The 12,360-nt window shown below is 40.7% G+C and overlaps 1 protein-coding gene across 1 annotated transcript; it reads left to right on the top strand.

Annotated features, from left to right (window-relative positions):
- Window positions 1-801: 801 nt before the first annotated feature.
- On the top strand, window positions 802-9,407 carry LOC128621336 (rho guanine nucleotide exchange factor TIAM1-like). Its single transcript, XM_053647037.1, has 8 exons — window positions 802-997; window positions 1,155-1,307; window positions 3,196-3,270; window positions 4,349-4,489; window positions 6,556-6,660; window positions 7,715-7,796; window positions 7,915-8,001; window positions 8,725-9,407. Exons 1-8 carry the CDS (start codon window positions 884-886, stop codon window positions 8,988-8,990), a joined length of 1,023 nt encoding a protein of 340 aa, XP_053503012.1. The 5' UTR covers window positions 802-883; the 3' UTR covers window positions 8,991-9,407.
- The last annotated feature ends 2,953 nt before the right edge of the window (window positions 9,408-12,360 follow it).

Here is a 12,360-nt window from a genome sequence, read left to right as displayed (position 1 = left end):
CCTCCATCTTTATCTTATACCTCCATTTCAACCTCCTTCATAATGAAATATGTATCTTGTCCTCTTTCTCTGTCTTTACCTCATCCTCAGTCTGACCGCTCTTCCACTCGTAGTTATCCCTTAATCTTATCCACTTTCGGTCATTACCTCATTCTCTGTTCTGCGTGGCTGTATTCCATCTCTTCAGCTCTCTATCCTCATTTCTTCCTCTTCTCAAATTTTCTACTGCAGAAAGAAGAAACTGAGGGTCAAGAAGATTCAGTTCTAATTTATTTTAGTCTCAGTACTGTCGTTCCCTCTGTTAGACGTTGGTGCGAAGTGTGTGTGTATGTGTGTGTGTGTGTGTGCGCTGGACATTTGCTTCAGGCTTTGGCTGGTCGATATAGTGTGTGTGTGTGTGTGTGTGTGTGTGTGTGTGTGTGTGTGTAGCCACCCACAGCCACAGTAGAGAGAATTCTGGGATAGCAGGGGATAAAGAGCTTTCTGAAATGCTAACACTCACACCTCACACACTGGATGATATTTTAGGCTTTTTATAGTCTGTATTGAACTTTTTTTGTATTGAACCTCCAGAGAGAAACAGCACAAAGGGTGAGAGAGAGAGAAACACACAGAGGGGGGAAGAAAGAAAGACTGAGACATGCAGATCAAAAGACAAAGAAAGTGGGCGAAAATGGGAGAGACTTCGAGTGGGAGAGACAGTGTGTGTGTGTTTGTTTTACTATGTTAATGCATTGATTATGTGCTTTTATTTAGTTACATTGTGAAGAATAAAATGTAAATATGACCTTAGACACACACACACAGAGAGAGAGAGAGAGAGAGAGAGAGAGAGAGAGAGAGAGATAGAGATGGAGTGGAGGAGAACAGAGAGAGAGATGAAATGGAGGAGAACAGAGAGAGAGAGAGATGGAATGGAGGACAACAGAGAGAGAGAGATGGAGTGGAGGAGAACAGAGAGAGAGCAAAAGAAGGGAAACGAGAATCCCAGGGAGAAGTAAGGGAAATTGAGAGAGAGGAAGAGAGTGAAACTTTAATAACTATTATATAAAATAATAAAATAATGTGTTTGAAAGATCTCTCTGTGTGTGTGTGTGTGTGTGTGTGTGTGTGTGTGTGTGTGTGTGTGTGTGTGTGCGTGCGTGCGCGCGTAGGTGGCAGCACGTACAGAAAGTGGTGTTCGGAGGCGAGCACACGCCATGTCACACTCCACTGGCAAGCGAAAAAGTCGCTTCTCCTCACTGTGGGGACTGGAGACGAACTCAAAGAAGAAAATACACACCCACACACACCCCAGCATTGAGCAGGTTCTCTCTCTCTCTCTCTCTCACACACACACACACACACACACACACACACACAGGTTTTACTATTATTGAGAGGCCATATTGATCTAGAATGTACCGTGTAGAAATCATTTCATGCCTACTAACTAACAGTCTGTAACTTCTTCCACCATGAGAGAGTCTTCGTCAGTAACTTCATTTAATCACACCACTGCATCATTGATTATTTTCCGATATAGTACCTCATTTTACCTCACAGTACCTCACCTTTTGTAGAGGTTTAAAACATGAGCTTAACCACGCATTCTTTGGGGGGGTCGTGTCCCCTGCAATGTTGAGGAAATACCAATCTGTCCCCCCAATATACAGAACAAAACATTTTCTATATGTCCCCCTTTAATGAACCCTGCCAACGGATCTGTCTTTTCTACATCTATTCTATTTATTTATGTCTATTACTTTTTAATATATTTCCGTTTGTTAAGGAAAATCGGTGTGTGCCCCCCCTCCAATTATACACTTGGTTGCGCCCATACTCAATGCAAGTTCGTTGATGTATTTTAGCCGCTCAGTCTGTAAGAAATGGAGACAGCAGCCAAGTATACAAAAGTGCAGCAGAACATACAAGCTTTTTTTCAGACAGTAAGTAACTAGATACCTAAATAGTAGGTAACCTTAGCTTAGTATAGAAGGCATCATACCGTGGCTTGGTTTGTTCTTAAGAACATCAATTAACTTTTGATATTTGCAGACCTACGAAGTAGGCTAGGCTAACGTCAGTTCCAGTTTTTGACCATTAACGTTACATTCACTTGCATACCCTCCTGCCGAGTTCGCTGTGAACCCTCACGTTGTGACAGACTGTTATAAATGCGAGTGAAAGTGAGGAAAGTTGCACAGCATTTTGTTCCTTTACACTACATTTGGCCTAAGGACAACTAAGTGATTTTACAAATATAAGGTTCAGCATAATGCTGAGCTGTGCTAGCTTGGCAACGAGAGATATGAAACTAACGTCTGAGTTCTCGCCATATTGTAGTTAAACATTCAGAACTAGTTATGGCAGTTTGTCTTTAGAATTAAGATAAGAAAACTCCAGTACCCTTTACATAGCTAACATTTCAGGTTACCACTATATATTGTTGTACACTTTATACACTTATTACATAGCAAGCTAAACAGCATGATGACATTAACATAATACATGAGACCAGTTACACAAACAGAATATTCAGTTTATCAAATTAAAATGATCATCTAAGTCAGTCATTGCTCTTCTGGGAAAATAATGGTACCTGGTCACAATGGACAGCACAGCACTGCTTGGAAGCATCCGTGGGGAAATTGTATTTACAACATATATAGTGTTGAATTTAGTTTCATAGGTAGCCGTCCTTTCTGAGTCTGTTTAAAAGTCGTGATTGCGTGTTTAAATGTTAGCGTGTGTGGTTTCCCTGCACACATCTTAGCTTGCCTCTACTTGGTATGGTAGGTTTCATGGTAGGTTATGGAGCAGAGAATACATCTGCGCACAGGACGTCCACAGCGCCCTACAATTTCCCCATGCTGTGGGAGCTTCTATCACTCAGAAATCACGTGAATTCAAACGGGGAGGGGGAGGGGCTTGGACCCGCCAATGTCCATACCATGGTTACGCCCTTGATTTAAAAGCATTGCGTCTTCTGCGTTAGTACTCATGAGCCTTTCAGTGAAATATAAAGCACAGCGCCCTCTGGTGGATCCACAACCTCCACTACATAGTAAAGCCTTCGAGTATGACTTCATTTTTGGTCGTTTAATGATGTCATCTGTTTATTAATAGTGCATTATGTCTTAGTTTTCCAGTGTGAGTACATTACTCACACACACACTGTCTCAAGAAAGCTATGAATTTGCTTTTTGTTTGCAGGTGTTTGCAGAAGGGGAGGAGTCAGTGAAGAGAGATCTGGAGGGAATGATGGAGGAATCTTCAAGAGGAAATGTGGTAAGCTCTAATCATCCATCCATCCATCTATTAAACAAAAATTGTTTTCAGCATCATTGCTGTATTCTTGATCTTTCCATTTCCCATTTTCAAACTATGCTTTACTCATCTATAATCTGTTCATCCGTCCATAGCTTTGCCCATCCACCCTTATACATCATTTAATGCATTGCATCCATTGGTCAAGCCATATGTTCATTTGTGTGTCTGTCATCTATATTGTATCTGTTTATCCATCATCTGTTCTTGTATTTAGCAATCCATTCACCAGCTCGTTTCCATGTGCCTATCCATCCATCCAGCCATAATCTGTTCTTGTTTCAAATAATCTATTTATTAGTTTGTGTATCCATCCATCCATCCATTTGTTTCATAACTAATTATCTTATTGATTTACCCTTTCATTTATCTATACATCAGTACCTCCATTTTTGTATGTATTTATCCATCCATCTTCTATCTAATTATCTGTCCATCCATCCATCCACCGTTCTAATCCTCCATCTGTCAATGCATCCATTAATCATCTATCTCTATCTGTTTTATATCTTTGCCTATTCATTCATGTATCTACTAGTAGATCTATTCATCCATCCATCCATCCATCCATCCTTCCATTGTCCATAATGTGTTCTAGCAATCAATTTATCAACTCTTGTATCTACCACAGATCCATCCATCCATTCATCCATACATACAGTACATACATAGATATATCCAGCCATCTGTTTTGTATCTAATTATCCTATCAACCCTTTCATTTATCTGTCCCTCTATCAGTACCTCCATTTTGGTGTGTAACCTTTCATCCATCCATCCAACCATCCATCGTATCCAAGTCTCACTAATAATCCGTCAATCATCTGTCTCTTCTTGAATCTACCATCTGCCCATCTTTACATTCACCATTCTTTCAATCATCTGTCTGTTTTATATTTTCAAGTCTTTTTATATTTTCATGTATCAACTAATCCATCCATTCGTCTATCCATCCATCCATGCATCCATCTATCTAGCACAGAAACGAGAGACCAGACTCTAGCATGTGTTTCAGCCTGTTTATTTTTTTGTCCCACAGAAAGATGAGCAGGTGTGTGTGACGGGCATGGTGAAGGACCGCCTCACGCCCTCCTGGGTGTGTTTGCCCGACGGTCGTCCCATTCTCACCGTAATACGGCCTGGAGAGTCAGCACTCGACACACTCGAGACCATCTGCAAGGTGTGTAACATGACTTCCTCATCAGTATGTTTTCTATCATGTTTTACTTGAAATTTGTGCATAAACGGCTTGAATTTAAATACTGTAAAGGGCCATTAATATTTCCAAAAAAATCAGAGCCAATAGTTGCAGGATTTTTTGCTTTTATTTGTCTATCCACCCACCCATCCATCTGTCCATCCATCCATCCATTATTTTATTCTACCTGTCTGTCTGTCTGTTGGTCTATTTATCTATTTTTTAGCTATGCATCCATCCAACTATTCTTTGTATTCATTCATCTATCCATCCATCAATCTTTTACATACCCCTCTATGTACCTATTAATACATCCACAGTACATTGGGTGGCTGTGGATCAGGTGGTAGAGCGGGTTTTCCACTAATCGTAGGGTTGGCGGTTCGATTCCCGGCCCACCTGACTCCACATACTGAAGTGTCCTTGGGCAAGACACTGAACCCCAAGTTGCTCCCGATGGCAAGTTAGCGCCTTGCATGGCAGCTCTGCTACCATTGGTGTGTGAATGGGTGGGTGCGTGTGTGTGTGTGTGTGTGTGTATGTGTGTGTGTGTGAATGGCTGAATGAGACACAGTGTAAAGCACTTTGGATAAAAGCGCTATATAAGTACAGACCATTTACCATTTTACATCCATTTTTGTATCTAATCTTGTTTGTCTAAACACCCATCCATCCATCCATATATTCTATCCATCCATCCATCCATCCATATATTCCATCTATCCATCCATCCATATATTCCATCTATCCATCCATATATTCCATCCATCCATCCATATATTCTATCCATCCATCCATCCATATATTCTAGCCATCCATCCATCCATCCATCCATCCATCCATATATTCCATCTATCCATCCATCCATATATTCCATCCATCCATCCATCCATATATTCTATCCATCCATCCATCCATATATTCCAGCCATCTATCCATCCATCCATCCATATATTCCATCCTTCCATCCATCCATCCACTCTTCCATATATTCCATCCATCCATTCATCGTCCATATATTCCATCCATCCATCCATATATTCCATCCATCCATCCATATATTCTATCCACCCTTCCATATTTTCCATCCATCCATCCATCCATATATTCCATCCATCCATCCATATATTCCATCCACCCTTCCATATATTCCATCCATCCATCCATATATTCCATCCATCCATTCATCGTCCATATATTCCATTCATCCATCCATATATTCCATCCATCCATCCATCCATATATTCCAGCCATCCATCCATATATTCTATCCATCCATCCATCCATATATAACCCATATATATAATATATATAACCCATATACCCTAACCCTAACCCTAACCCTATATTCCATCCATCCATCCATCCATCCATATATTCCAGCCATCCAGCCATCCATCCATATATTCCAGCCATCCATCCATCCATCCATCCATATATTCCATCCATCCATCCATCCATATATTCCAGCCATCCATCCATATATTCCAGCCATCCATCCATCCATCCATCCATATATTCCAGCCATCTATCTATCCATCCATCCATTCCAGCCATCTATCTATCCATCCATCCATCCATCCATCCATATATTCCATCCATCCATCCATCTATATATTCCAGCCAGCCATTCAAATCGATAAGTATTTATTTATTTTTGTAAAAAAAAAGTGTAACTGAAGCAGTATCTGCAAATAAAATAATAGGAGACTTTAATAAACTAGGAATAGGAAGTTTTAATAAATACAATAAATAATAATATATTTATGTTAGAATGGCACTGTCACCAATGTGACTACATTTTAAGATATTTTATTTGCTAAGATATCATTTTTGCAGTCATGAAGGAGTAACAATAGTGCCAGCTAAACATCCAGCCATTCCATTACTCTGTGTTGCATTTGCTGCTTATCCATGCATTAATGTGTGTTTTTGTGATATTTAGGCATTTATTTACTTATGCACACATCCAATATTCAAATACAAACAACTGAATTGCCAAAAAATGTGTGAATAAAAATGATCTCCCCCTATCTCTTGTTTTCCAGGCTCATGATTTGGACTCAACCAAACATTACCTGCGTTTAAAGTTCCTGATCGAGACACAGGTGCAGTTCTACATCCCCAAGCCAGAGGAGGACGTATACGACCTGGTATATTCAAACAGTTCATGCATAGAGACACTAATAGAGACATTATCAGCTGTTAGTCATTGAGATGCCACAGCAATTACCAGCGTTGAGTGTATGCATTATTATTGGACTGAAATGCGTGGCATTTCAGCATTCCGGGGGGAAAAAAAAGAAAAGGAAGTGATAGGTGTGTAGACAGGATATTCAGATAGGACTGTATTCAGAGTTGGCGACTTAAGTCAAGAGGTTATGTCAATAATTAAGTGCCTTATACTCAGAGTCATGTTAGGGACCTCGTTATTCAGCGGCCTAGAAAAAAAGCACTTGATCCAGCACATTGTACAAGATACTACAATCGAGGTCAGTCATAATGTCTGCATAGGATTTTAGCATTATTTTAATTCTCTATTTTTGAGTTGTCAGATTAATAAAGTAATCGCAATGTTTTTTTTTTGTTTTGCTTTTTTGTTAATTCAATGCCCTCTCTCACTCCTGGAAAAACAGCTCTTCATGGGCTATTAATAAATTAAGTGTCACATTTTTGTATGTCACGTTGGCCTTGAATTTGAGTGTATTTCCAGCCCATCAAAACATAGTGTTTTTACGTCCAACTGTCAGACAATGGAGCTGGATTTAATTTCAAATTTTAATTCAGTCCTCACTATAAGCAGTTAACTCAACTCTGAATATGGCCCATAGAAGTCAGTTTCATCCAACCTTAGAAATGGAAAGAATTCGTTTCGTTGTTAAATGAAGGATTGATAATACGATATAGGAATTATTATTATAATTTTTTTGTTCGAGGTAGTGGAATAACTGAAGCATTGCATCAATTCAGAATTAGTATGCATGTCAGGCTTTACTAATGAATTTATCTTCTCGAATAAGCACAGCTCACCATTTACTGATGTCTCTCTCTCTTGTCCCTGTGTGTCCTTTTTCTCTGCTTATTCCTTCTACTGTAAATGCCCAGTTGCAAAGCTTTGCTACCTGCTGTGCATGTTCCTGTCACATTCTCACAAACTCTCTGTGGTGCATCGCAAATCGAGACGTTTTCTCTCTCTCCAATTTTCAGCTCTACAAGGAGATCGAGCTCTGCTCGAAGATTAAGAAAGTCATTCAGTTTGACAGGGATGAGTCCTGCATGATCGGCTATGGTAATAATTACTCTGTATGATGTCTCAGTGGAAAAAAAACAAACCTTTGTATGTAAGTGCGGTTTGTCATTCAGATCGATCCGATGCGTGCTAGTTCACGTCATACTCTTTCTGACAGGTTTCTCGATCTCTATGGTGGAGGACGACAGCGTGCAGCAGCTCTACATTACGGACGTAAAAGCAGGAGGATTAGCGTTCGCCAAAGGTTTATTACTTCTCTTCTCTGGTTAATTATCCTTTCTGTCTCTCTCTCCTCTCCCCAGCTCTCTCGTTCTTTCGCTCCCGTTAATGGGTGTTATTGCTGTGCCACACAGCATTACATAACACATGCATTGAAGGCTTTGTGGGTTTCGGCAAGCTCGGATCAGACATGCCAGCTGACTCATGCTCCACTCAGAAGAAAAATAAGTAACGTTATAGCCCTCCAGTGCCATCATACCAGCCTTACACCAATTGTTTCCAGTGTCATATATATGTGCTGTGGAACATATGGTGCCCAGTTAGACTCAATACAAGTCAAGACATGTTTTGGATGGAATTTTTTTATATTGATGCACCAGTGTCAGGAAGCTGGCAAATATGGATCTAAAATCCATCCGAGTGTGTTTTATTGATAATATTTCATACTTTCTTGAGAACTGGGTCAACAGTAGAGAGAGAAAAGTTAGATACCAATGAGTCTTCTTGTGAAACTTTCAATTCACTATTTGAACTAAATCTAGCTAAATGATTAATCACAGGACTGATCATCAATATGTCAAATAGTAAGATTAAATCAAGACAGTCCGTGTTGTGAGCTTGAATCTTATGAAAGGAGTTTATTCGTGATTGTCCTAACACATTCAAAATAACCTTGATGACTGAGAAACTGCATTTAGACCATTTAATATGGCGTATTAAAGAATGAAATGACTGCTGGGCAATGCAGGTTTGAATGCGGGCGACGAGATCCTACAGCTGAATGGAAAAAACTCCAGCACATTGACATTCTCCGATATGAAGATGGCATTCTCTCAGGCATCTCTCTCACTCACTGTGAACACACTGCCCCTGGTGGACCGAAGACAACACTGTTTCCTGCCCCCAAGACGCTCTGATGCTGTCCAGCAACTCTACACCGACATCTTCTCCCAGAACCAGGGTAAGTCAAGTCCGAACCAGGAGAACCATGTGGACTGGTATGAGTTGGGTTAAAAGAAACAGGGCACTGGTGAGTTGGAAAATGGAAGAATCATGGTGAGTTGTTTAGATGCAGCAGGACCACGATAAGTTAGGATATTATAGGATACAAGAGATCCTGCATGGGGTACCAGAAGAACTTGGAAGGGCCTGTCAGAACCAGCATGACCAGAGTAAGATAGTTTGCTTTTCAGAAACTTGGGATGATGCGGTTAAAACCAGCAAAGCTATGATGAGGTTTCAACTAGCGTGGGTTGAGTTAGAATTAAAAGACCTAGGATGAGTTGGATTATTGGCCGAACCAGCAGAACCGCAGTGATTTGAGTCTGAAAAAGCAAAACTACTGTAAATGTTTGTTTATAATATCAGATTATAAACAAATGCAAAGTGGGTAGAATTGGGTTACCGTCAGAATTAGCAGAACCATTGCATTTGGTTGGCCAAATTTTTTGGTAGGCTTTTAGAAACAACAGGAACAAGATGAGTTTGACTGCAACCAGCAGAACTAGCAGACTGGCAGTTTGTTGGTTTAAAGCAGCAGGGACGTGATTGATTGTTATAGTCAACAGAACCAAACTGAAGAACTTTGACGACGCTAGTGAAAGAACTAGGAAAAGTACGATTAAATCCAACGGAACCATGGTGACATTCAAACTAGTGTGAATTGAGCTCCTTTTAGAACCAACATATCTAGCATATAGTAAGTTAAGTTATTGGTAGAACCAAAAGAACTGGTGTTGGTTTGGAACCAATAGAAGCCAAATGAGTTTGGTTGCCTTATGCTGATAAGGGACTACCCTTTATATGAGCAGGGTTTTGTTGCCATCAGAACCAGCAGAACCATGCGAGTTGGGTAGTCATTGGTACTAAGTTCTGTTGATTTCAGAGCCAATGAAATCAGGCTGAGTTAGATTGGAAGAGGCAGAATCAGGTGAATTGGCAAATGCTGGGTTTAATGCATCTAGGCAATGATTCAAGGATAACTGAAGCCAATAGAACTAGTCTGGGTACAAAGAGAACGTGGATGAGCCTGGTTATGGACAAAACCACAAGGACAAGGGATAGTTTGTTTGGGTTTGCTTGCAGAACTCACATAACTTGGGAAAATTGGGTAAGAATCCGAAGAACTATTGTGATTTGGGTTGGAACCAGCAGGAACTGCTATAAGTTTGCTTGCTTTAAAAACCAGAAGAATGTAGTTGAGTTATTGGCTCTTAATATACAGCATTTACAAAGTAGATTGGGCTACCAGCAGCAGAACCAGTTGCAGAACCATGGTGAATAGGATTGCCATCAAAACCGACCGAACCAGAAGTTCAGAAGTTCCAATCTGTGGATTTAAACCAGCAGAAGCATGGAGAGTAGATCAGAACTAGGGTGATTTGAATTGTTTTTATAACAAGTAGACTTTCGAGGAGTTGGATTATTGGAAGAACTGCTGTATGCAGCAGTTGTTTTCAGAACCAGCAGAATTGTGGTGAGATGTGTTGGATTCGGCTGGACCATGGTGAATATATCGGAACTGGAGTTATTTTTTGAGCAGGTAAACCTAAGATAAGTTGGGGCATTGGCAGGACTACCAGAATCAGGGTGAGTTTGTTTGCTTTTAAAACAAAAGGACTTGAGGTAACTTGGACTTTTCACAGAGTTCGCATGAGCAAAGTGGGTCAGAACCAAAAGAACTATGGTGTATTTTGGTTAGCCATCTTAACCTGCTTGAGATGGTGTGTCAAACCTCACAGAACCAAAATGAGACAGATTGGAAGCACCAGGGCAAGGCAACTGGTATGCTTTATCAACCATTAGAAGAGGATGAGGTTGGATTTGTGGCAAGATCTGGGGTCACTTGGTTTGTTTTCAGGACCGAGTTGGGCTACCGTGAGAAACCGGGCCAACTGCCGTCAGAACCAGGAGAACTACTTGCAGCATGCAATGCATCTGTCTTTGTGGTGTCCTTGTCTCCGCAGTAATCTTATACCTATACTTTTGTCAATGGTTCATTGTTCATAATATTTTGTTCTTTCTGTCATTCAGTTAAAGTTATTTGTTAACACCATGACAGTAATGAGTGTTTCCACACTAGCCTCACTCTGTACCGATTTCTTCCCAGAGGACATTCTGGATGATGGAGTTGGGCTGATATCAGAGACGTCTGGGGACAGCCTGGACGATGACGCCGAGCTCTTTAGCGAGTACAGGGACTATGAAAAGGTAAAGATCTCCAACTGCCTGATGCAGTGTTTTACTGCACCTTTGTCCAAGGTGGCTTGGTGGTTCAGTGGGTGTCATTGCTGTCTCACAACTTCAAGGTCCCAAGTTCTAGCTCGAGTTACCGTTTGTGCTGTTTTGCTTGTTAAGGGTTGCCTACGGGTTCTCCAGTTTACATCCAAGGTGTATTTCCACCTTTAATCTTGTGTTCCATGGTTAGGCTTTGGACCTACTGTGACACTGGCCAGGATAAAGCGTCACAGAATGAACAGGAATGAATGATTTACTTGAATGATATCCATTTAACCATTATTAGTACATTACTGCAGTCCAGTCAACAATATTTTAGCATATTACCGTGGTCCAATCGCAGCTTTTTTCTTTTAGATGGAGCTAGTTTGAAAACCGTAGTTATAGCTATAGGTAGACACACATTACACACATACAATGCACGTATAGATGGCGCGCGCACACACACACACACACACACACACACACACACACATGCTGAGAATAGGTATTTGCAGGTCTCTGGGATTCAACGCTCTGCTGCCTACATGGAACTATATTCAGATCCACACCTCAGGTGTCTCCAAGAACAAGCATATTAATTTTGCAGTTATAGGCTCATTAGCTCATTTACTTTGAAAGCCAGTGACGTCGATCTCCTTTTTGATTTGAGTTTACGTCCTAATTGCTAGTTAGTGTAAGCAGTTAAGCCTTCCTACCTTTCTATATAGAAAAATCTACTGTATATACGAGAAGATAATCAGGATCTAATGACCGTTCTGGATTCCGGATCTTTGTGACTCAGCATACGTTGTGTGCATGAGTCGTGGTAACACATTGTAGTAATATTTAATAATAATTTCACACAAGGATAGTATTCCTCCTTGTGTTCCACACATGTTTTCAGAGCTTATTGCAGCTTTTATGGCACAGCTGTTGGAATTAGCGTTTCTGTCCATGCATCTGTATCTTGATTTAGCATGCTGTTATTCCACCAACTGCTACAGAACTCCCCCCTCCTCTATCCACAGGGGTTTGTGTCAGTGAGGTTAGACTGCAGTAGAACACCATAATTAGCCTAAGGGCACACACACCTGCACGCACACACACACACACACATTGACATACACACTGTTGTAACTCCCACACAGGGAAGGTTTTTGGCTCG

The sequence above is a fragment of the Ictalurus furcatus genome, chromosome 17, assembly GCF_023375685.1.
Source record: "Ictalurus furcatus strain D&B chromosome 17, Billie_1.0, whole genome shotgun sequence".
NCBI lineage: Eukaryota > Metazoa > Chordata > Actinopteri > Siluriformes > Ictaluridae > Ictalurus > Ictalurus furcatus.
Note: the sequence above shows the minus strand (reverse complement) of the source record. Positions and strands in the feature narration are given on the sequence as shown.